At 39.8% G+C, this 26,511-nt stretch overlaps 1 protein-coding gene across 1 annotated transcript; it reads right to left on the reverse strand.

Moving 5' to 3' along the window:
- Window positions 1-18,704: 18,704 nt before the first annotated feature.
- On the reverse strand, window positions 18,705-25,144 carry spry4 (sprouty homolog 4 (Drosophila)). The gene is made up of 2 exons (XM_011483191.4): window positions 24,839-25,144; window positions 18,705-23,005 (listed from the first exon to the last, which is right to left on the reverse strand). The coding sequence occupies exon 2, from the start codon at window positions 22,952-22,954 to the stop codon at window positions 21,818-21,820; it is 1,137 nt and encodes a 378-aa protein (XP_011481493.1). The 5' UTR covers window positions 22,955-23,005; window positions 24,839-25,144; the 3' UTR covers window positions 18,705-21,817.
- Window positions 25,145-26,511: the final 1,367 nt, after the last annotated feature.

Genomic DNA, 26,511 nt, shown 5'->3' on the forward strand with positions numbered 1-26,511 from the left:
GTGCAAACAATGTAGCATTCAATGATTACAGGGGTTTGACAAATAAAAAGAACTATACTGACTGGAGTCGAAAGCATAGATGTGGATCAAAATAATAAATAAAATAATATTACGGTAATTAAACAGGTGGCCCAGAAATGTAGCCTGACCAAACATCTAATTTAAATCCTGTCTATTTCTACTAATCCTAATCATGTTTTCTTATTTTTCTGGCTTGTGCAAGTTTAATTTAAGAAACAAACAGTTAAACCTTTTACCTGGTGTTTACAAAAGTGTGACAATAAAACTTATGAGAACCTTACTTATTTTTCCTACCTTACAATTACTAGTTCTGCTTTTTACCTTCAGTAATTTAAAACTTTGTTTTAATAATGTGATTCTTTTAATTATCCACCTGTTTTTAAATGGAGATGGACAGAATCCTCTGAGATGAGCCAAAAAAAACTTCTTTCATTTGGAAAATGTACCTGTGTGGAATTTTATACTTTAACTCTAAATTCAACTTTGTATCCAGCACTCAAGATTGCTTTAGGTGTAATTTCTATTGTGGATTTTGACTCTTATTTAGTCACTATTCAATTTTTATCCAAAGACAGCAAACTATTACCGTAAATGTTTCTTCTTTGTTAAAGACCCACTCCAATGAAAAAGGTGTTTTTGCTGTTTTTTAACAAGTTTTTGTAGCCCTTTTTTTTTTCTAATAATGGAGGACACCTATAAATAAAATTAAGCTTAAAATTATGTTTCTTTATTCAAATTATTGTGAATCACAAGCAGATGAGAAATTGCTGTTTGGAACAGTAGTAATACTGCTGATGCAATCGTTGGACACAACCTCCCTGCTCTCATCCATTTCAATGCTATGAAACGACTCGATCCTTGTATGTCTTCATTTTCCTTGTCTGAGCTGGCATCTGGCTCTAAACTTTACAGCTGGATATCTCCAATATTGCTCGCCACTTTTGCTGCACAGGTGATGTTTGGTTGGGTTTGTGAGGGGCTGTGAGGTGGCAGGAGAGAGAGTAACACATGGATGATGGGAAATAGGGCCAGGCTTACTCTGCGCCAACAGTCCCACCCAAAACTCAGAAGCAAATTTCTGACAAACTACAGTCACTTTGCAGAAGCTATGTCCTAGAAAACAACAGTTTTTAAAAAAAAAATTTAGGCTAAAAACAGCATAATGATCATTGAAAGGACCACTGAGAACGCTTTCAAAATAGATCAAAAGATGATTGGAGATGAACTTTAAAATCTCTTTAAAATGAAAACAAGGGGAAAAAATCTTCATCCAGAAGCAGCAGCTACATCTTTTTTTGTATGTATTTACAGTGTCAAACTGTCAAGAAAAGGGTTTAGGTTAGCATTCTGGAGGTCAGGGAACACAAGGACAAATTTCTAAATGACACAGTACTTCCCTTGCAGCCTCCTTGCCTCTCTGTAGTTTGTATTGTGGTCTTTAGGAGAAAAAGATGGGGAAAGACCTGGAAAGCAAAGGGTCACTTTTTCCACGCCATGGTTAGAGGAAACAAATTATTTTTTAGTTGTTTTTCTATGTTTTAAATGATCTCATTGTGTTATCTCTTTCTCCTTTTCTTCTCACAACGACATCCTTCTTTCTCTCGGTGGGACGGCAGCCATGTGCTTTGGAGGCCCTCAGAGAAGAAACCACACCTTGGAGCTGTAGCAAGGCGTAAAAGAAGAAGAAGCAGCCTCTAGAAAAAGCCATACTGGCGCTCCCGCCTGAGACACCGGCCAGAAACCAAAGTGGATGTGGTGAAACTGTCAAATTACTAAAGGAAACTGCAGCAAAACCTCAGGAGAAAAAAAGAAAAACTAGGAAGAGAGGAGTTCTATTCAGAGCCATGCAAAGCAAAGTAAAAAAAGCTTTTATAAATGAATTATTTATTTTGCAAAGCTGGAAAGTAAAAGCCATTAAAGAGCTTCTATAACATCTCTGGTCAGTTCAATGTAGATGCAGAAAACAGGAGACTTTTGTAGAAAAATGCTCTTTATTTATCTCAAAACCTGCAACAATGTGTCAATGATCACCTTCACGTTGGCGATCATTCTGGATATCTCCAATATCTGTGTCAAATCGAAAGCGAGCAGGATATCTTTGCTTAATCCGTTCTTGGAATTTCTGGCCTCATCCCTCAAATTAAGAAGCAAAAGTTTGCAAACTTCTAAAATGATTCATTTGGGGGGAATTCAAAGACCAAAGCAATATTATACCACAGAAAACGATTTGAGGGAGACGATCTCATAACTTCTGACTGTTTCTAAACGAGTTAAGATACTGGTACCAAATGTCCACATTGAAAATGTGTTTATTGTTAATTTGGACAATTATTAAGTAAGTGGCTTTTAAACTGAGTTCAATATTCTTATATATATATATATATTCTTAAATATGTCTGTTTAGATATTGAAGTGTTTGAAAAAACTGCAACTTTTCATGTTTACAAAAGGCAAAAAATAGATTTTTAAAAATTTGGTCGATAACACTTTGTCAAACTTTTCATGTCGCAAATTTTATAAATGTATTTTCTAATTTTCTGCTGATGTCGAGTTCCTTAACCCCTTAGAGCCTATAACTATTTCCAATTAAATAAGTATGTTTCAGTGTATTTCCCATTCAGTGATGTTAAGTAAGGGGTTTAAATGGTACGCTGTGAATTAGCAACATATGGCATGAAAGGCTTAATGCCTTAATTTTACAAAGCTTTTACAACAAAATAGGTTTGAAAAAGTTAATTTCATCTTTTTTAAATGAGAGTTTTAAAGCAATGAAAATCTGCCAGAATAAAAATCTTTTGTTAACATTTTTGCGTCCGTGTCTGCAACAGGAAAAATTCCAGCACCTTCCTGCAGTGAGGACTAAAAACAAACAGACTTTTGAAGCTTTGTGCGAACTTCAGCAGTGTTTTGAGTGACTGCTGTAGGGCTTTGGAGCTACCTTTGTTCTGACCAGTAAAACCACGAGGCCTATTAGTTGATAGTGAACAGTTTTACATTGACGTTAAAATTTGCAGCCTGTTCTTTCAAAAAGGGACTTTTATTTTGATAGGGTAGCTTGTTAAAGTGATCCGGTGTTCCAGTTTGATGTCATTTACGAGGAAGATGTAACATGAAAACTTTGCAAGGCTTGACATAATGGATGAATCAGCTCAAGGCTTGAGTGGATGATTATACAGCTATAAATCACCGCTATATGTTTCAAATAAAGTGTTACCATTTGTGACTATGTGTGTGTGTGTGTTACCGTGTGTGTGTGTGTGTGCTTTGGCTCCATTGAGACTCCATGCCCAGAAGTTATAGACAGCAAAGACGGCTATAACTTCCACCGCTCTTTTGCACACACTCACTCTTCCTCCTCCTCGCTCCTTAACAAACAGTGAGAGCTTGGGGCCCCCAAGGCTTCCTGTATCCTACACAGCCAGCAAATAAACACAATCACATTCATTTGCCCCTACACACAGACTCACAAATGCACATTTGTACACAACCACGGTGCAAACATACCCACGCAAGTATTCAGGCATTTGCACACACACACACCTACACACAGGCAAAAGACTGAAACAGGGCTTAGACCAAATGGGTAACCACTGCTATTTCTTCCCTCATTAAGCAGCGATATTACGAGCTAACACTCCAATAGCCCTGTGGGCTTGGACTCAACATCCTGAGGTTTCCACTGCTGAGGGGTGAACGTCTCCTTCTGTTACAGGAAGACAGAAGACAGAAATCAGAAGCTTTTGCCATAAATTCCACAAAATTTTAATGTTCATATTTTAGAGGTCCAAAGAACGATTAAGCTCTAGGGTACTTTCTGACTTGTGTGACTCATACTTATATTGGACAGGAGTCAGAAATACATAAGCAGACATTTTTATTACAGTGCACTATGGACTATTGTGGACTGTTTTTAGTGGATACAGGCTGTCTGCGGGCGAAAAATTGACAAATCTGTATGTGACATGCAGGTGCAAAATGTCAAAGTTGGAGACCCCTCGGTAAGCCTGTAAAGTGAAAATATTGATGCACATTTTATCTGCTGGCACGCTGCGGGTGACAGGTCCTAGCGAACACGTAAGAGAACACATAGCGAAACAACATTTAAGTGTAGGTAAGGGGAAGTAGGTGAGACACAGGCATTTTTCAGCCCCTCCAAACTGTTCACACTGTGCAAGGGGGGCTGTTAGTGCAGTTCAAGTGATACATGCATGCTCCTTGCGTGCTCTTTGCGTGCAGCCTTCCTATCAGAAATGAGGACATTAGACATCCAGTGTAGTTTATGTTGGCATCCTACGCCCAAACAGCTTGTGCGTTCAGAGTTTGCGAGGAGCCAGTTCGTGCACTTTATTAATGACAGCAGGGACATGCAGTCAGGAGAAGCAGGTGAGGCTGTGCTTCACCACCAAATTATTCTATAAAAAATGCATAAATTAAATAAAATCAATATCCTTTTTTTTTAATTAATAGAAATTATTATTTTTTATGCGTGTCTACTCTATGATTACTTTTTTCTGTGTGGGTTTTCAACACTTCTTTGGTTAAAAAAAAAAAAAAAAAAAAAAAAAGATACACGAGAAAGCAGCAGGTAAGGCCCCGGCAGCCCGTGCCTCCCCAGCTCCCAGCCTGCACACACTGACCAGGGCTTTGGTTGAAGCATGTGCGTTTTGGTCTTTCTTTTATCATAAAAGACGTTTTACTTCTTAATGACTTCATTTGTATATTCTGTGCCAACTGTCTGATTACACTGGTGTGAGTTTGTGACCCATTTGGTCTTTTTTTACCTGCTACAAATGTGCATTAGAAAGAGGCTACAACAGGTGATGCACGCAGTACGCCTGCCTGAAGGCAGAGGGCGCTGGTGACCCCAGAGAATGTGACACCGTGGCCAAAGAAGTAGTAGAATTAGTGGAGAAAGTCAAGTGCAGCCATCCACTTATTTTTAATGTTGTTCAGCATCGTTTTCTTCATGGAGGATAATGTCTCTAAACTCAGGAGTTTGTTGAGACACGTCACTGGCAGTGATCTCCATTGAGACAGAGGTAGTATTTAAAACGGAAGAAAAAAAAGGAACATTTATACAAACAGGTTATCCCATGTGTTTCTTCAGAAGGAGCCAATAATAACAGTTTTGGTAATTCTTGTTCTATTCTGCCAATCAAACACTGAAGAAGCTACTCTGTAGGGTTCATTTCTATGAGCATCTGACTGATGACGTCAGTGCCTCACTAGCCGTGAAGGGTTTTAGGGAACAGTAATCAAAATCATATAAAAATGTGTGTTTTTAACAGTGGTCCGTACAGAGCATTCCTGCATATGAGCCTGATTTCCCAGTTCCAGAGGGTTGTCGCTCTGGCCCCGCAGATCAGCCAGTCTTACCTTCCTTTTCTGGAGGATTTCTACAATTCCTAGTGTCTCAGGAGATTCCACAATATTCTCAAGCATCCAACTCATCCGGGGAATGTTTTTTGACTCTGAACTTTTATCTTCTAGCACATATTTTAGATCACTGAAGGCCGAAACCAACCAATTTTTCATGCAAGAGCCATAAATGTGCTAAACTCTGGTTGGAGACGGAGTAAAACGACAGCTTACTGTTCTGGGATCTCCATTCTCGCACATTGATTTTTAATTGAAGAGATCTTTTTTCTTTATTCAGATCAGATAATTATTGGAAAGATCTGCCTTCCGTGCTAAATTTGCTCACAGCTGTCACACACTTTGACTCAGCATTGTTCTTCAAAGCAGCTGTGTACCTCTGTATTCGCCAAGTTTGTTGAGCAATTTAAGTTGAACTCACTGGTGGAGTGGATCTTCTCTTTGGACACAGTAAGCAAATGTGAAATCTGAAAAAGTTGATAATTGGGTTTAAAAAAATCTAAAAATAATTTCTTCTTCTTGTTTTGTTAAATTTTAAAAAACACATTTTTTTCACCTGCCTTGCTTGCATTTTCTGAAAAATTGGCCATCTGTTCCAAAAAGTACAGCTGATACCATAATTTAAAAAAGCAAGCTTTTCCATGATTTAAGTAGTTGTTGGATCATCTTGTTTGTCATTTTTGGATATTTAAAACACAAGTAGTAACTGTTATAAATAAGTAAGTAAAGTAAGAAAAAACATTTTCTCTGATTTCAAAGAGAAAAGTCAAAACTAAAGGAAAATTAGGGAATTTCATCCGAATTTTCATCATCTAAGATAAAAATTAGAAATGTGGCATCAAAATTAGAAAAAAACAAAAACAATTCTGCTATCAGTTTCAAATCATAATTTAAAAAAAACTGACCAAAAAAAAATTCAGACTTTTTTCTAAGAAAATAAAAAAATACATATTTTTTGCAACATTTTCCTCTGCTTTTTTTATATGTATGTATGTATGTATGTATGTATGTATGTATGTATGTATGTATGTATGTATGTATGTATGTATGTATGTATGTATGTATGTATGTATGTATGTATGTATGTATGTATGTATGTATGTATGTATATATATAGAAGTCTTTTTCCTTTACTACATTTTTGATTGTATTGTTGATGTTTCCAAAGCTGCATTGTTGAGACATCTAAATTAGATCCTTAACAGAGAAAGAAAAAAATATTTGCTAAATGAAATCCACAAAAAAACAGTATCAGTGACATTTGACCTTTCACTGTCAAAAATGTCCCTCCATTCATACCAAAAAAAAGCTTTTCAGTTTTGCCACTGTTTTGCTAGCCGTGATGAAAACCTATTTTTAGCCTCATCAGAACTATATTTTTGACCGCATGTGTTTATAATATCCGCTCCTCTCCCCTCGCCCTCCGCCTCTCGAGCGTGTGAAAGGAAGATACCAGGGTAGCAACTGAGGAAACATAGCAACCACATAATTGGTAGCCGGGATCAAACTTCAATCACGTTGAGCTATTGCTGAGGTCCTCTACCCTGTTCTTTTCTCATATATCTTGTGCTGTAATGACTGTGACACAGCTCTGCCGCTACAGGCTTTGGTTGAGTTGGAATGCATGTAGGTTTACAACGTTTGCAATAAAAAACAAAACAAAGGTTTTGTACGGTTGTTGTAACGTACATGGATTCAATTTTGTGAGGACGTTTGTTCTTTGTTCCATGTGAATTTGCTTATCATGCTGAAACAAACTAAACAGTAAAACTTTAATTGAATCTGCGTCGTTGTAATGACTGAAATTTTAAGTGGCTAACCAGGGGATTTTAAAAGATTTGTCATTTGGAGGGTGAAGGATTGACACAACTGAAGCAGCTAAAAAAACAGATGAAGTATCATATGCTCTTTTAAAGCTGTTAACATTTTTTTTCCTTTTGATGGTTTAAGAAGGCTTGAATCTCATTTATAGAATAGCGGATAAATATGTAACTTTATATATCGTTGCCCTCCTTCTGAACTGAACTCTGAGACCAAAAAAAAGAAAAAAGGAAATTCTTTTGATGTAAGCTAAAAATGCTATTTTCCAAGAGCCTTTCATATCTCATTTTGACCTCATGTTGGCAAGTATAATTTGAGAAATATTACCTACATTCTTGCTCGGCTGTTAGGCTGTTTCCATGGCAAAATGCACTCTCAAGTTTGGCCTCCAAAGTTTGGCTCTAAATAGGAAGTTCGGGTCACCGAAAGTCCAATTTCTCTCTTTTAAAATGAAAAAAAAAGTTATACTTTTACAGACAAAACAGAAAGTTTGCATCGCTGAAGCAAAACTAGGGAAAAAAAAGAATGTTGTAAAAGTTCAAACTGATGGTCTTGATTGAATTTCTGACTCCAGCAAAGACCACCGCTCCCTCTGCTGAGAGGAAACACTGAATATAGCTTTTCAGCCTAATTGCTGCCCACGACTGTGTGTGAATAGGACTAGCCGCACAAACACTACGTTTGCTGTGTTGCCTGCTTGTCCCACCAGACACAGGAAGTTACAGTGTCCCAGACGTCATTGTAATGCGGGACAGAGGTGTCTTTGTTAGGGCCGAGTCACAAAGCAGGTGCTCCATCTCTGTTCCCCTTCTGTTTTCACCCTCTTTCCCTCTTGTCTTTCCGTTACTTAGTCTCCACATCTCCATCTAAATTTCCTTTCAGTATCACGGACAATAAATCATATGAAACTCCAAACAGGAAAGGGTGACTTTTTGACAGAAAGACCATTACGCATAGACTTTAGCAAATTTGAACTATAGAAGATGGAGCTTTCACTGAGGTGTCATGCTTATTAAGTTTCAAGTTTTTTATTTGGATTGGATTAAATGCATCTTTAATCATGTCGGCATTGCGAATGCTGGCATAAAAATGGATCAAAATGACATTTTGAATCCTGCAGACTAAAAAAAAATGACAAAAATAAGGAAGCCGTTGCAGCCATGAGGATGAAGGTTGTAAAAACAGTCCATTCATTCAAGACTGTGCAGCTTTACCACATAATCCTGGCTTATGTTAACAAAGACTCCTTTTCATTAGTCTGTCCTCAAAAATAGAAAACAAAATCTAAAAAAAGTTTGTCTTTGTGGAAGCAAATCAGCAGCATTCATGCCAGTAAATCCTAAAAAAGAAAAAAAAAAGGCACAGGAGTGTTTTTGCAATAAAATCATCACATGAAAGTTCACTAAATGAGACGAGACACATTTGATTTTGCACAACATATTTCAGTTTTTAGCCAAACTAGCAGACTCTCTGAGCAAACGGAGTGTGTTCCTTTACAAATCTTCCAATCCCACCTAAGGAACATTTAAACTCCAAGACTTGATGTCTTTTAAAAAAATACCTGCACACTTGCACAGTGGAGTCAGGCCAAAGACACATAAATCACTAAAGTGGATTTTATTATTTTAAAAAACATATTCTATACTAAGTTAAAGGACATCAATAGATGAATAAATAGACCCACAACTGAACACATTATCGGCACGGACTGCATTAAAGCCTAGTTGTTCCAAACATGTCATTTCTCTTCGGTTTTCGTATTTTTTGAGTATCTTCATGGTGGTTGGAATTTCATGGTTACAACCGTTTGACATTACTGATCAGACAGGAGTTCTCATCTTCTGTTCCTGAATTTGACGCTAGAACACATAAAGGAAATGTAAAAGCTGCAGGTCCTAAATTGACCTGTGGTGGCTGGTATCAGAAGTGTACTTTACACCAAAAGTAAACTTTTGATATCAAAAACATTTTTGATGTTTCTTGCTTTATCTTTTATTCAATGCAACAACCCTGGGAGTAGTGGCGGAGGCTGTTATGGTTGTTTTTTACAGTTTAAAATTGCTCACTACTTGAATGCAATGTTTTGGTTTGTTTTTTTAAACATGAAAGAACATGCATGTTTATTAGCTCCTGCATGTAAGGGCCAGGAAAGCACACAATGACTGAAAGGACATCTGATCACGAGGATACCAGAAAGTTTACACTTTTTGGTTTTTAAGTTCATTGCTAATTTAGAGGATGATGAGATAGCAGGACTGAGGACATTCGTGCACACATACTGACATGTGCACGCTAAGAGTAACGTGAGAAAAGAACGAAAGGGAGATTAGCACGCTAATCCAATATCTGATGCTTTGAAACGAGGAAGCGGCTGTTGAATGATGCCTTTTCCTTTCTCTCTGCTACACATGTGAGAAGACACGAACACAACCTAATGTTTGGGGTCTTCAGATGATCTGGTTTGTAAGCATTTTAGCGAGACCAGCCACTTCCTTGGCTTGGCTGCACACCCACACAGCCACAGGAATAGCATTCAGAGCCAGAGGTCTTCACAAGCCAGACCCCGTCTTCCAGACACTGCTGCCTCAAAGTTTTAAGGATGTACTGCTAATATGCCTGCTGCAGCTTTTGGATGTGGTTAATCTCTCCATGCTCTCATGTTTCTGATAGATCAGGATTGTTGGACACAATTCAATCAAGATTTATAAAAACTGGCAGCTGACATTTCAGGGTTTGACTCCTTCACTTTTTTGTGTGTTTTAGATGGTTCTGTGATTAGGCATGCTTTGAGTGACAGCTGAGATTTAATTTAAAACAATGTCTAATCTTGCTATCATGTTCTGTTTTCTTCCACAAAGTCTTGTTATATTTTATCAAAGCTCAGTTAGTTAACTTCCTGTTTTATTTTGAAGAGTTCTGACCCTTTCAGTTTACTTTTAGCTTTTCTTCCTTTTTACTTTGAAAACCGCCATGAAGCCCATTTTCCAGCCAGACATTTGACTTATAATAATACTCTGCTACCTTTTTCTGTCTGTTTAATTACTTTGACATGTTAATACCTCACTAATGTTTTGATCAATCTATTTTTATCGGCTTTTCTTATGTTTAGTTTTTAATTTACAGGGTCTCCTTTGATTACTGTTGTATCTAGGGGCTTTATAAATAAAGTTGTCCTGGTTGTTTTTTGTGTTCATCTGTGCTCTGTTAACCATTGCATTGTTGTTATCAGTCCCTCACTTTATAATTTCTTAGAGATCTGGGTCAGTTTGGGTTATTTATTTAATTTAATTTTATTTTATTTATACTTTGAAACCAGTTATTTTAGTTATAGGATTTTCAGTCTTAGCTACTTATAAATTTAGGTCTTGTCAAAAATAGTAAACCTGTTTAAAAAAAACCCAAAATGAATGAAAATTATAAAGCTGCCATGTAAATGTAAAAAAAAAATCTGAAAATATTTTCAAATTTTTAAAACATTTTTCTTAATTTTTTAATTGACCTCTTTATTTCTGTTGATTTCACATTAATATATTTTAAAACAAATTGTTTTACAGACTGAACAGCCATGAATGTATCTATTTTCAACACTTTTCTTTCATTACTAGAAATTTCAAACTTCCCTCCTCTACTTCTGTGCCGGTCCCAAGCCCGGTTGCTTTGAGAAGGTTGCGTCAGGAAGGGCATCCGGCGTAAAACATTGCCAAATTTACCATGCGACTTGTTCGCTGTGGCGACCCCAGATGGGAGGAGCCGAAAGAGAAACAACACTAGAAATTTCAAACGTTTGTTTCAAAAGCTCCTCATCCATGTATAAAACCCAACTGAAGGGTTTTATTTCTGCTCATTTTACTTTTTGTCAGAATATCTTCACTTAAACTAAATCTATAATTGTATTCATCAAATTGTTGTTGATTCTATCTATGTTCAATCACAGGTTTTATTTTTTTTTGACAGTCTTAAAAATATTTAAACCTCTGCAATAGTCCAATACTTGAGGACTCATCAGAACAGAAAATAAAAATATGCACTTGGACTTCCCTTCTTTTGTCAAATATTTGGATAACTGTTAGGAGTTCAATCCATATGTAGACATATTCAGATTTGCAGTCAACTATTAGGATCAAAAAGTACTCTTCTTGTGTGGGCTAACTGTCCAACAATGCGGTCTAATTCTGGGATAATAAGTTTGGATCAAACTGTTTTGAACAGGAATTCAGCAAACAAACCTGTGACCTTCGTCAGAGCGTGCACGACAGGAACCTCACAGGAAGCTAAAAGGTCAGCCAACAGGAACACAAGAGTGCCAACTGAGCTCGGAGGAAACATTGAACTGCGGTGAGACATGCCAAGACACCACACCCCGAGGTCCTGCGCATGCACTAACACAGCAAGCAGAAACACTCACAGACACACACAAACTTCCCACTTATATGATGATTTGACCTTTTTTGCCGATAGGGGTGCTATTGAAATGCACTGAATAGCTATTTGTTTCCGGAAGGTTACCATAACGATGCACTTTGTTGTTCATGATATACTTTAAACAGATTCATGTTAACAGGAAGGATTAGAGGCAATTCAGACTAAACCAATGTTAGCAAATAGCTGTAAAAGAAGAGGAGGGACATGTTTGTACCACGATCTGCAGTTGCAGGCTTGAGCTAAAAGATATTGCTACCAGTACTCACCGATGGCCGCCATAATTAATTTATGAACCCAAACACCTGTAACTGTTAAGCACAGTAAAACAGCAAACAAAAGTGATGTCATCATTAAAAAATGAATTTCTTTATTTAAACATGAGGATAAGTCCCTAGGGATGCAAAATCTCGTTTTCAAGAGGGTCCACTGTATCAGACGTTTACAAAAGTAGTGGAGTACTTAAAGTATTTGACTTTGTGCTATTTACTTTTAAATATCCACACACAACAAGAGTTGTGGCAAATACATGTATATTTTTTTTCCATGTCATCATACATTGTCATTTTCTTACAATAAGATTGCACACATACATGCTCACACAAAATGTTATTTGTTAAATCCAATTGTTGAGTCAACTTTCGCTGAAAGTGAACTGTGTGTAAATCTAACACTTACAGAACTAAAAGGATTGAATCTTTCTCAGATGACACAAAAACGGACGTCTCTGACACGTGTTAAAGTTGTAACGTTGCCCAAAAACCTAAAAATAAAACTATTTTGTGCCTTCTGAGCGATTTTAAGACTTCCTGTTGACCTAAATCAGCTCACACAGGAAGCTGAAATCCAAGACCCAAATTGGATATTGATTTGTCCTCGTGTGTCCTCTTTGCCTGCGTACAACAACAAAGCCTCATTGTGGACCGCCAAACCGTTCCCACATATGATTGTGTACAATCATAAATGGCTCAGCAATGAGCAATATGCCCACATGTGTGTCCCCACACAGTCAACCATGCACTCCCATTAGAGTAGTTCCGCTGATTTGGTTTCTGGGAAAACATGGAAGTTGAGATCATTGTTTGTGTTTGTGTGTCAGCTTCCTTGGGTGTCTCGATACAACGAAGACAAACAAAAATGTGAGTTATGCTTTAGTTTTAATGGAGGAAAATCACTGATTTGGAAGTTAGTGTGACATCACAGATTACAGCTTCCCTAATGGATGTCCACTCATCTTCACATTTTGTGCTAAAAGTGACTCAAAACTGTTATGCAAACTCAAAGGAAATACATCCCAGATTGTTAGTCAGGAATTAATTACACCGGAAAACATTCATTGTTGTGAGAATAGTTTAGGAGACCTGTAATAAAAACCATCATCTGCATACATTTTTCTAAAAGTAATTGAAGTTTTCCCATCAGCATAGAAAGAATTAACAAAGTTAAGGAGGACGGGACACTGATGATATCCCATAACGGGTGGAGGTCGGCTGTTATTTGAAGCAAACACCACAAAGAGGAAGTATTTGTATAACAGAGATCACATTTTAAAAAGAAGGAACATAGATGGGAATATTTGCCCCTCAAGGAGGAGCAGGGAAATCCAAGCACAGACGGGAATCAAAACAACGTTTTGCAACACTGTTCTGTGAGCATGTGCGTGTCACATGCATCCTGTTTTGAGCATGTATGGCTGTTTTCTTTTTTCTGTCTTTGTTGGGTGCTGGTTTATTAAAGCCAACAGATAAATGTATAAAATGTTAATGTGATTCTGGCGGTCCTCCAGAGGAAGTGCTTGCCTTTGACAATGCTCTCACCAGGAATGCACTGTAGGCCGTCGCCAAGTGGGCGTGCCGCTGCTCCGGGGTCGGAAGCCAAGTTTGGTCGGCCCAGTTCTGGCCCCTCCGACGCCCCGGGGGACCCTCTAGCTCCGCTGTTATTCAGAAAAAGAGGGAATGGAGGCTGAAAAAAGGGAAGAGAAGGAGTGTGTTGTGTGTCCTTGTTTGCTCGTTTTGGGTAGATTTGAATGTGTGAGTGTGTGTTTGTGTTTTCCTTTTGAGAGGAAGATCTGAAAGGAATGCAACAGTTCCTTTACGCATGTTCAACCCCCTTAGGCAGCCACAGGGCCTGTTGAAAACAGACACGCACCCATGACAGACACACACACACACACACAAATGCAAACACAGAGAGGTTGTGGAATGGAAGGAAGTATCAAACTACACCGGCAGAATACTTATCAAGACAGAGGAGCAAAGCTGCCCATTAGGGTTCCAATCTTTCACTCCTTAACTGCTGCAAAAAGAAGCTTTTAGGATCACAGATAGTAAGAATTGGATTTTAATGGAATATGTTGTTTTGGACTTTAAAGTGTAGCGTTCAAAAGGCCAGTTTGATAAAACAGTAATAGAAGATGTTGTCTTTCTATTGTTTTTCCAAATAAAGTTTATTTTAAGCCTCACAAACATAAAAAAACACAGAAAATATTCTTCCATAAGAATTCCTTTCAAAGTTTTGTTCAATGGATTTTTTGCCTTTCCGTTTACTCTCTTGAAAGGTGAAATGAAGCCCTCCCATGGGTGCTGGGTTAGTATCATGGTGGTATAATGGGAGAAGGCTGTAACACAAAGCTGTATAGAGGCTGGTGTGGCGGAGACCTCAGTGTGCTTCAGACTGGCAGTGCCTGGTGATAAGAGGCTGCGGCCCGGTTGGCCTCTCTGAGGGGAAGTGATGCAAGACAGTAGCTCTTTGTTTAGTGGCATTACTTGGTCCCATGCCAGTGGCCCCACTGAATGAAATGGACCGGTTGGCTTGTTTGCTGGCTGGTTGAATGGTTTCATGGTGGACAAGCTGACTGTCTGGTTGACTTGCAGGAAGGCAGGCAAGTGTGGTTCAGAAAATCATGGCTAATCTCTCTTTTCTCCTCCTTTTTCTTTTGCATTCTTGGACTCAAAAGAGCATTTAAACCGTGACCTTCGGAAATATTTTGATTCACGCTTTGGATGTTGACAGAATGGAAATGAAATTTGGACCTTTTTCAATAGCTGAAAAGCTGACACTATCAAAATGAAAAAAAAGAAGTGGTTGGAAGCTGTGGCCCTAACTTTGAGGGCTCTTTCTGACCATTTTAGGAATGAACCACATCACGACAGACATGCTTGTCAGAATTCTAAACAACCACATCTCCTTTGCTTCCTGTTTTTCACCCTCCAATTGTCTTGTCAACTGCTTTCTCTTTTGTCTTTGCCATTCCTGCCACTTTTCAAGTGTTGAAATGTGCTTTCCTGCAGCTGAAGCTGTCTTGTCAGACTCAGATGTACTTTTGAAATTCCTCACAGATGGAAAAAAAAGCTAAAGAAACAGGAGAAGGAGCAGGAAGGACACATGAGTACTTGTACAGTGTGTTTGTTTGATAAGGAGGGGGGACATCATTTTACAGTTTGAATGTCAGGGTATCCATTTCAGACAGCAATGCACTTGCTATTTCTGCCCTGTATGAGCGCACATCTTTGCAGGCTTGTTTCCATGTGGTAGCATTACAAGCTCTCCTCTACTTAGGGTCTGGGTAAATGCTGAGTGTCCGTAAAAGTGAAAAGGTTAGGTGGTAAAAGCCATCTTTCAAATCTGGGTTTTGTTTTTTAACGACCCATAAAAGCCTCAGAGCCTGTAAAATTTGCCCAATTTAGACTCAAATGACAATTAACACATAATTAAATCCCAATCACCTGATTGTTGTTGCTCAAGTCCAAATCTGATGGTTTCAATTTGCTCCAGTCATAAATTGATCTATTTTAACACCATTCCCAGAGGTCTTTTGATCATTATTTTAATAATTATTTTAATTAATTTTTAGCCAAACTTTTAAAAAATAGTTGCTTTCTAGGACATAATTTCTGCAGAGCAGTAGTTCATCAAAAATTTACCTCTGAGTTTTGGGCGGAACTTTTGCTGTGGCATTGGCCCGCCCCCTTCTCATCCTCCATCTGGTTACATGCGCTAGACCCCCAGCCTGCAACTAAAATGGCGAGCAATATCTGAGCTCTCCAGCCACACAGTTTTGATTCAGATACCAGCTCACACGAGGAAAACAGAGTCGTACATGAATTGATTTGTCTGCAAGGGGATGCTTCACAAAGCTGAGGAGCACTGAGCTTGTGGCTTGCCATAGTAGCTTCTACTTCACACCTCAGAAAGGACATTTTAAGTTTAATTTTCTTCAGACATGTCTGCCATTAACTTATTTTTTTTGTTTTGTGTGTATAATCGATTTGCAATTCAGAATTTGTAGAGAGAAATGACGTTGAGAAAACTAAATTGTGCAAAATTCAAGTCATGCATTTTTCTCTACTCAGTTCTTATAATAAAACCCTTAAAATAATAGTTAATATTTAGCAGTTTAGCAGGAGATTTTTAAGATATTTTCCTTCTTTTTATGTTTTGTAAATTTTGTTAGAGTATTCAATCTCAAACTTTGATTGAACTGTTTCCAAAATTCAATAGTGTAATTTTTCTGACTAACTGAAGTTGTTTTTGTTTGAAAAATATCTTAAAATACCAGGCCTTTCCCTTACCCAATACAGTAACTTAAATTGCTATTCTCCATTTTGATAAAATAAACTGAAAACTTTTTTCCTAAGACCAATCAAAGCACAGAGAGGTGAGCCACTAGAAAAATAAATCTTTTGTTTGTCCATTTTATGTGTTAAAATAAAAGAGTTTTGGATCAAATTCTTGTAAAAGATAAGATAATATAAGCCTTTACAGATCCCACCATGAGGAAATTGAATTGTTAAAGCAGCTCTGAGGACTAGGCATCAACATGTAAAGAAAAACAAAATGTGCAAAACAGCACAAATATAGGATAAAGCTGTGCAAGTCTGCAAAAACTCTTATTATATGCACTGTAAATGCTTTTCTTCATTTTCTTTTCAGCATTCTATTTTAGTTCTAAATGCAATGGATATAGTAAGTAAGAATCAGGCACATTTCTAGCTTTGTACAGTTACAGTATATAACAGAAGAGCACAACTGGGTAAAAAGAAAAGGAGAAAACCTAGTGAGTGTACCTGGAGGTTGTCAGGGGGCTTACTTGAGTGCTATTCCAGATGTGAAAATGGCTTTTGCAATATGCCATATAAACAGAACGCTGCAGCAGTAGATACGAATGGACTTGAGGGAGTCAAACGCATCCGAATTATTAGACTAATTCAACAAACGTTCCTGTGAGCATTACTCAAATGACGTCCCCTTTAAGGACATGTTCAGTTTGCCAACGCTGTGGTTTATACCTTTAAGTGATATCTCAGGTTACATTGATGTGTGCTGATAAAGTTACTTTGCAGTACAAGTTCTGCCGGTTGTGAAATGCAGCAGATAAGAAGCCAAATGTGGGTTGGGCCGGGCCTGATCATGTCACTGGTAGGCTTCTTTGTCCTGCGGTTTTATAGCACTGCTACGGTTCCCTGTGAGGCTCCTTCCAGCTCCGACCTCCTGATTCAGAGCTGAAGATTAAAGCCAATGCATTGCTGGCTTGGAGTTGTGATTTTCTACTTGTGTAAGAAGTCACTTTGACAACAAAAGGATTGTAGCTTTTAGCATCAATATATTTGCAAAAAGAGTAGCATTTGGAACCGTGTCCTTCTATTCTCTGCATGTGCTGCATTCTGTGGTCATGGTTTGGGTGCATCAGCTCAGATTTTTCCTCAACCTTTTTTGACTGAGCAGCAGTTTCTCTGTGAATCCTGTCCGCCTTTTTACAGCAGATGGTAATAGATGGTTTCTTTTTCACCTGCCTGCACTAAGGCTTCCTGTGTTGATGATATGTATGGGGTTCTGTGGGGTGGAGATGACAATGTAGGTGTGGAGGAAGTCAAATGCAGGTGTTTTTGTGAGTGAGTGTTTATGAGTGTGCCGTTGTGTGTGTGTGTGTGTGTGTGAGCCATCCCAGGTGGGTGCTGACAGACCGGCAGGTAAACATGCAGGTTGGTCTCTGATCTCACCTGTTGGAGCAGACACAGCAGCGCCTTTAGGGCTTCTGCAGCGGAAACACGCTTTTTTATGTGGTGCTGCAGGAGCGGGCGAGCTTCTCCTCTTCTCGCCTTTTCTCTCCTCTCTTCTTCTCCCCTCATCTTCCAGGTGCGCTCGGATAAACATCCAAGGAGCACAACCAAAAGGAGTGAGAGTTGAGGGAAGGGGGTGCACAAGAGGAGGAATAACACCTTCAGGTAACAACAGCACAGGTGCGCTGGGGGGTGGGAGGTGCTGACAGTGCGTGTGTGTTTCAGGGAGATTTTGTGTGCAGTCTGACTTCATAAGGTGGTGCTTTGGAAAGAGAGGAATTTTACACATGAAGATTCTACCAGACCACCCCTAGGAGGAAGACTGTTTAGCCTTCGAGTCAAACAGGAAAAACTCAGCAGCCGTAGAGTTCAAGTTGTGATAAGTCTGTAATTTATCTAGTTTCCTGAGTAATCTTCATTTTTAAATAGTAACACAATTTACTGCAGCTTTTAAGACCAGTATAGTAATTAAAAGAAAAAAAATAGACTTAGGGAGGAAAAACAGAAAAAAAGACCATTTTGTTTTAATGCCTATCAATGCAAATATTCATCAAATCACTTCTGTTCTTAAATTGTCTTAGTCTTGCATCGACTTGAAAGCAAAACCAAACAGAATTTTCTTTTTTTCATAGTGGAAATAAATGTAGGCGTCGAGAGGTTAAAACAAATTATGAAACATGTAAGTGAGTGAGATTAAATAGTTTAACTTTGAAAAGGAGCACACATTTATATGTTTTTGGGTTTTGTGAGGAAACTAAAGAAGTTGTGTCTTCACCGGAAACTAAACCAACCGACTAAAACCTCCTTCATGTCAGCTAAACACCAAAAAGTCCTAAAGATGTGCTCCACTTACCAGTTTCTTCACATTATTTTTACTGTTGAAAAAGATTTTCATAAATAAAAATCTTAAGATTGAATGTTTGTTGTTGTATGCAATTGTTTTTATAGAAGTGATCAACGTGTAGACAGTTTTCAATCACACATCAGTAACGACACAGCAGCCCAGTGTATTTAACAATATATATTTCCATTGTCAATGTACATTCCATTTCGACATAAGCTTTCTTCACAAACAAAAAGTTGGCATCTAAATAAATACTATATAAAATAGAACTTCAAAATAAATATATCTATAAAGGGAATTTTATATGAGATTTTTTTTCTTTCTTATTTTGTTATATTCAAACAAAAACAAAAAAGCACAGATCTTGTTTCTGAATCTCCAACAATGACAAAGCAAGGGTCTGAAGGAATGGAGTAACAAATCACTTTTCCCCTCATTGGGGCTGAAAATAACGTTAAAAACTCTGTGGGGTTTGGTGTGTAAAAGCCACCGCATTGCAGCAAAAGAAAATAAAGAATTTTCTTGAGTTGTTGATGACTTTTCCACATTCAGAGCAGCCTAGCGAGCACATGTGACAGTGTAAAGTTAAAGTGAAAAAGCATTGTTTTTGCAGTGAAAAGAAAGGCCATTAATGTTAAAAGGAAGCTCCATTGGTGTTAAGGGGGGCTACCAAGCACAAATCAGGAGAAAAACAGAGGCAACAGAGAGGAGGTGTCTGTAAAAAAATAAAAATAAAAAAAACAAAGGAGGAGAAAGAAGATTCAGGCATGTCTGTCTCTTCTGTGTCTCTGTGGTATGACAAGTTTATGCACCGCAGCTGCGTGTGTCAATCATGGCAGGCTGGGGGTGTTTGCAGGACTGTTTCTCAGGGAGAACGGCGAGCAAAAAAAAAAAAAAAAAAAGGACAAAAATGCAAGTGAGAAAGAGCTGTGACACTGAAAAGTACCAGCAGGAAGTGGACTAATTGGGGTAAATGGTGTTTGATTCAATGAGTCCACACAGTCTGCAAGACCCAGAAAGGACTTAGCTTAAACTCTTGACTGCTAATGAGCCACGGATAGCTTAAATATCTGATTCTTTCCACTCATTTCCTTTATTGCCTGCACACATTGAATAATCGAGTGATAGAAAAAAAACTTTTTGTCCCCAGTCCTTCCTCCCCCCTGCTTTAGGCTTCCTTGCAACCTAAAAAAAAACCTGTTTCTTACCCTCAAAATATATATCTAATATACTCTCTATATACTTTGTACTGAGTTGTAGTTATAATGTACCATGCAATCTTTCAAGGACATTTAAAAGTCTCTTCTAAAGAACACAAATGTTGTGAAACTATTTACACCAAGAACATTTCACCTGCATAGCTCTATTACTAAATGTCAGAACATTTGGGATTTTGTTTTTCTGCCCACCGTCACCTGACAGGCCTTTTGCCCCGTAACACATTCGTTCTCAGTTTTGGCACCATTCTCTCAAACTGAATTGCTAGGATTTGAAATATTGCCTTATACATTCAACGCTAAGGACCTTGTTTTCTTTTTTCTTGCTCTTTTCCTGCGTGATACCAGTTTTGTGCAACAAGACAAACCCAAGTATGAGCAAAGTTAAGCAACCCCCCACCCCCCACCCCATCCCTTAAGAGGAAGTTAAGGGTCTGACTTAACAGAGAGTTGTGTGTTATGGAGCAACAAAAACGGTATGCCTTCATACCAGAGAGAAATGGCCATCTGTGTCAAAGGGCTGCTCCCCTTTAACGACCAACTGCCGTCAACTCCATTTGGCAGGAGTGCGCGACAACTGTGATCACCCAGGCTCCAGAAGCATGCTACTGTGTTTGAGCTTCCTTTGGCAAAGTTTTGAGAACATCATGCAAGCCACAAAAATAGACTTTGAAGAATAAAAGATCTGACTTACACAGCTATGCAGCATATTAGAATTTTATGAAGACACTGATGTGTGGAGAAGCAGGGATGTGCGGCTAACTGTAGTGTGGGCCGGTGTTATGGCCAAACAGCTTAGGTGGTCAACACTGTGCTTTAGTACATCCTTTAAGGGGTCCTAAGAAGATTGTGCAAGTAGCAGGTTAGATTTCAACAAAGGCTGACTGGATACAAACACAAGAACTTTCCAAAACTTCTCCTCTCCCTCGTTGTCGTTATTCTCTTAACATCCTCTAGAAACTTTTCAAATATTCACAAATGCCTTTTTGGCCCCTAAATGTTTCTTTGCCTTTTGAAGCAAAGAGGAAACAGACAAGGCTCCTAGGCAGTTCAGAAATCAAACATGCAGTAGGCCAAGTTCTGGAGGTAACCAAGACAGTCCCTGAGAAGTTTGGGTGTACTTTTTTCCCCCCTCTTTTCTACACATTTCTCTACTACAAATCCACTCCTATAGCACGTTGAATAACCATTAGACTAGAGCATGCAGATTGTGACATGCATTACATCTGAGATGATCTGTGAACGGCATTCAATTATTTCAGAATATCTAAGCTTCACCACCCAAAAAAGAGAAAATACACATTAAAGTGTTATGCCTCACGTGCAGCGCAACTGCACAATACGGAGTGGGAATTATGGGAAATTACTATCATTTTAAGGTCTAAAAAGGTTTGTTTTTACAACTCCAACATGAAGATAAAAAACTAGAGATAGAATGCTAGCAAGTTCATGTATTTAAAGGAGAGAAATGGCAACACTAAAAGATGGTAAAGTCAGTAATGCTTGAAGAAGTAGTTTCCTGCAAAGGCTAACTCCAAAGCCTCGTTTTTCCACAGATGATCGTTTGTTTTACTGTTTGACGTTGGGCTGTGCTTTTAGCGGTGGGTGGGGGCAAATTTATTTGTTTATCTCTATCACTAATTCTTAAGTAATGTGAGAATCTGTTACAGGTTAGCTTTGAATTACAAAATTAGCTGAGAAATATTGAGCAGCAGAAAAGTACAACGATCTTGTGCCTCCATTCTTGCACAGTACAAACACCAGTCCCACAGTCACGTCTCCTCTTCTTGTGTCACACTTACAAAAACTCGATGAACATCTCAGAGGGCCTGTTTGCTATTCTTACTGGCCAACTCTCTGACGGCCCAGTTTGATCATCCACACTGCCAAACAGGTCAAAAAAGCCATGTAAGTACCTTTCTTTAATATAATTCATCTTCCAGCAGATTAATGGGGTAGTTTTCATAGGTCTGTGTTGGATTGTCCTGTCCATAGAGATTAAGTGAGTACTGTATGGTCCATTTAAGAGCAAGGCCACCTCTTGACAGTCTTGTCCACTATCATGACCCCTGCTGCGGCTTCTCTGTCCCACCTTTCGCTTCCATGCCTCCACTTTTGCACACAGGAACATTGATGCCCTGTGAGTTCTTGCAGCGACAGCCAGGCCTGCTAACATTGTCATAACACTTTTGTCCCAGTTTAGCCAGACCTGTAGCTGGTAGATAGCAGAGGAGACAAGGCAGGACAATCGAAAGGGCGGCCATAAAGGACCAGCGAGCACAGCAGTTGGCCTGGGAGCACGAACAGGGTTTGTCTGCACAGGAACCCTCATCATCCTCATCCTCGGTGCAGTGGTAGAAGATCCCTTTGACCAGGCACATGCAGGTGGCTGTGTCCACCAGGCTCTGAGCGGAGCACAAGCATTCCTGGTTGCAGACCCAGCAAGAGGGTAAGGTTCGGGGGAGTGTACACTCCGTGCATCGACACTTCCCACAATGCTCACAGAGAAGCAGATGCTTCTTCTCAGTTGGGGAAGAAGGGATCAGCACCAACCCTTGATGGCTCCCAGTGGAGCTCACACCTCCTGCAGGGATCTTTGTAGATTTGAGGTCCAGAGATTTAGAGGAAGATGAGCAAGAGGAAGCAGAGGACGAGGAAGTGAGGACTTTAGAAGAACTGAAGCAGCCTGGCGTCTGGGTACTGATTGCGTGGAGAGGGCCGTGGTTAGGGTGCAAGTTTGTTTGGTGGTCCACTGTAGGCGTGGGTGCTGCATGGTCCAACAGCCTCTGATCAGACGAAGTACTGCTGCTGCTGCTGATGGAGCTGGGCCTCCCACTAAAGGAAATCCAAGGATGGGTGGTGGTATCCTGGTGAGGGTGAGGCTCACACCTGCCCTGCTGGTGGGGCTGATGTTGATGATTATGATGGTGGTTGTGGTTTGCCCCAAGGAAGGCCTCTTGATTCTGGCCAAGCCAGGTAATTCTACGGTTGGCTGACTTCTGGCTCAGTGGCTGCTGGGAGACAACAGCAGGGCTGTCGATATAGTCGTTTTCCACGTGGGATGACTTTATCTGATCAATGGAGTATATGGGGGAAGGATGTTGAAGACGTCCGTAGGGCACTCGACTGTCCAGTAAAGGCTGAGATATGAGGGAGGAGGACACTCCGGGGATGTGGTGGGGAACCCTGGACTCCATGGGTCGGCTAGTGCCACGCACGTCTTCACTTTAAAGCAGCATTTAGCAACACTGCAAAGAAAAATAAAATACAAAAGAAAGGCATTATTGCTGGGCCCATTGACTGACGCCTTACAATGTTCCATACAAAAAAATAAAAATATTCACTTCAACTTGATTGCAATTCATGCCAGTATAAAATCTTAGGAATTATCTTGACATAGTGCTTTTAACCCGAGGTGATTATAAAACCGGGCACCGACAGGATATTCAGTCTAAGCCTTCTTCTTTCAAACTATTCATTCTAACATTAGAATAATAGAGGCTGGGCTCCGGTTGCTTCCCTTGCAAAGAGTAGGGAGCAGCACAGAGCAGTGCTTGCATGCAAAAGACTCAAAGATGCAAAACAAGTCAGAGCAAAGAGAATAGAGGGTTGCCAGGAAAGGGAAAAAAGGACACAATCGGCAGTGGAAAGTAGCTACCCATTTTAACAGAATAAGAAAACTTTAAGACTATTATCTCTGAATAATAACTGGATTACAATCTTCACAGTACAGGTATTATGAGGGATTTCATAATTTGTTTGCTTTTCGGATAAACAACCTTTAAATATGCATTCATGACTGAGAGAGCTGGAGTTTGTGAATGGGACAGATTTGTATGAACTGCCTGTTTTTTATTTATTTATTTTTTTTAGAGTGAAAGCTGTTATTGCTGCTCTTCCTGCTGCTGCACGCAGGAATCAGTGCGCTCCAGTTACGCAGGGACTCAATGAAATCCGTTCCAAGCATTTAATCAATGGTCCATGGTCACTGGTAGACCTACTTTACAGTCAAACCCAATAACCTACTTAGTTCTACACAACAATATACATTTAAATAAAATACCCACAAAACCAGCAGATTCAGCATACAAAAACACAATGTTTACTGGAAACTTTACCGGAATGGAAAACTGGAAAAGCGGTTTGCATCTGACGCTGCAAAAAAGCTTGTTGGGCATTGCTGGTGCCGATTGTCAAACCCAGACCTTTATGAGCTCCAAGCCGGAACTACGCGTGCGCAAGTGCGTGCGTGCAAGTGCGTGTGTACATGTGCGTGTGTGTGCGTCCCTCCCTTGAAAATGTGAATGGACTGAGTCATAAAAACCGGAGGCGGCCGCTGGACTTACTCAAATAGCCTGTTTATATAGGCACAAGAAGCATGTATGTTATACTTTATCCGTATTAAATACAAACTGATAAAAGTGGGAGTTTGATCAAGGAGAAAGAACAGTGTGTGCCAACAGACAAGACAGCTGTGGGGTCGTTTTTTTTTCACATGATAGTTTGTTGCGTAGTTTTGAAGCTCAAAACCGCTTATTTATTTTAGAAAAACGCACTAAACAAAAGATAATCATTAAAAAAATAATTTCAAATGTATAAGAAGAGGAATGCAAAAGTGTTTTGAAAAACGTGCACGCAGCAGAGCCACTTCAGACTTGCAGCAGAGGGTCTTCGGAGTGAGATTTTTACAGGTTTGGAGAGGAAAACGCTGCGCATTTTGTGCGTGTTCGTTAACAGACGTCACAAATCGCTACGCAATAGATGGCGAAGTGCGCATCTGCTGCTTCCGAGGACAGAGGAACGCGTACTGTGACGTCGATCCCCTCCTCGGTGCCCTAAACTCACTTGGGTTCCGAAATCTTTGGTTAAAGATTGACTTTTAAACGCTAACCCGCCACGGAGAGATCGTGCTGTCTGCGCAGGAGCGCGGTCTTCGTGTCTACGATCCGGTTTGTCAAAAAACGAGCAGTTCGGAGACCTTGCATCGATTTCTGAACATTTGTCGTGAAAACACATACACCTAAAAAAAAAAAAAAAAAGAAAGAAAAGAAACAGAGCGAACATATTTAGACATCACTCACCGTGGTTTCAGGAGGCTATTCTCATCTCTCCGTTGCACACGACGTTTGCGTGTTGGTATAGTCCAGTGGAGTGGGTAGGCTCCACGCACGAGGAGAAAAGACAGTCCAGATATTCAGGGTATAATATGAAGGAGGTGAATAGCAGGCGAGTGGGTCTTCAGCACTCGCTCGTGTATAAAGGCGACTGCGGTTGAGGGCTGTGGGTATGATGTTGCAACCACCGAGGGGGAGGGAAGTGAGTTTTATGAATGGGAGGGTAGAAGAAAGGAAGGGGACGGAACTGCGCAGATGCCTTTTTTTCTGAATGGGAGGGAATTGCGACTCGGGATGGCTGAAATGCATTTTTATGAATGGGGAGGACTCCGACTGGCAACGCGCATGCGCGATGCCTAGATTTTTTATGAATGGGAAGAAATGGCGAATGAGGCGTGTGTGCGTGCGTGAGGGGGTCGGAGAGGAAGAGGAGACGGTGGTGAAGGTGGGGGGTTGGTCACAAGGGCAATGTCAGGTCTGATTTACATAAAGCATTGGCCCATTTTATTCCAACACTGTTTCAGGGCTGCAGGACTAACAGTAATCTGGATTTTATTATTTTTCTTCTGACAAACAAAAGGGCAATATGAGGTACTTTAGAAAACAAAACATCTCAGGAAATCCAAGATTTTAATGCTTAGGTTTAAGAAATCCAGACTAGCAGACATGTACTGGTTATTATTCGTTAATCCCTGTATTCTCAAAGAGGATGTCAGGATGCCAGAGGTCACATGGCTCAGCTGGATTAGGCCAAATAATAGCCGCTCCCCTCGTGTTTCTGTTCTATCTAAAGCCATTTATTGCAAGCAAGGACGTGCCCTTCCTTCCTCTGCAACAATGCCATGTATGACTGCAGCCTCTATGGTAGTGCTTAAAAAAAATACGGGGCTGAGAAAGAGGTGGAGGAGGAGTGGATGGGGGGGAAGAGGAAGAAAAGAAGGAGTAGGGGAAGGGGGGGTTGTTACGCCCACTCTGAAACGCAAACCAGCATGAGGGCAGGCAGGATTCACAAAAGGACAGGATGTTGTTGATTTGTACCGAAACCACACGGAGGAAATGAGTGTGAATTTCCTTTCTTTCTGACATCCTTGTGTGTGTGCGTGTCTGTCTGTGTGTGTGTTTCTCCTCAACCCTCCACCCCCTGTCCCCAGCTTGGGGCTTTTACACAGTCAAAGGTTAACAGTTGCCCCATTACCCATTTGCACAAATCGCCATGGCAACTCCTACACTTCCATATTGAGGTTGTTGTTTAGAGCCATCACGGAGGAAATGTAATGTTTGTTTGTCAGGCCTGATTATAGGTTACGGTCACATGGCATTGACATAATTTTAGTGTAATCGTGATGTTTCATTATTGTTGTGCTTTGATCCCCAGAGTGACTGAACAACCTGTGAGGAAGCGTCTTTGTAAACCAACAGGATGTTCACCTGAGCTGCTAATAACTATTTTTGTTCTGTCTGTGCTGTTTTCAGTGATTAAGAAAAGCGGCTTCGTGAAAGAATTCCTACCAAATGTGCAGCAAACTCCCATTTCTCCTTTTTGTCTCTTGCAGACACATGTGCGGGGAAGCGCAAAGACACGGACGTGCAGATTTCTGTCCACAGCTGCGCGGCTTTAAGGAGCAGCCACACAGAGTGCT

This window comes from Oryzias latipes, chromosome 14, assembly GCF_053564925.1.
Source record: "Oryzias latipes strain Hd-rR chromosome 14, Olatipes_Hd-rR_3.1".
NCBI classification, from domain to species: Eukaryota; Metazoa; Chordata; class Actinopteri; order Beloniformes; family Adrianichthyidae; genus Oryzias; species Oryzias latipes.

Excerpts from the sequence above, each read along its gene's own strand:
- spry4 (XM_011483191.4), bottom strand. The coding sequence starts at position 22,954 with ATGGAGTCCAGGGTTCCCCACCACATCCCCGGAGTGTCCTCCTCCCTC.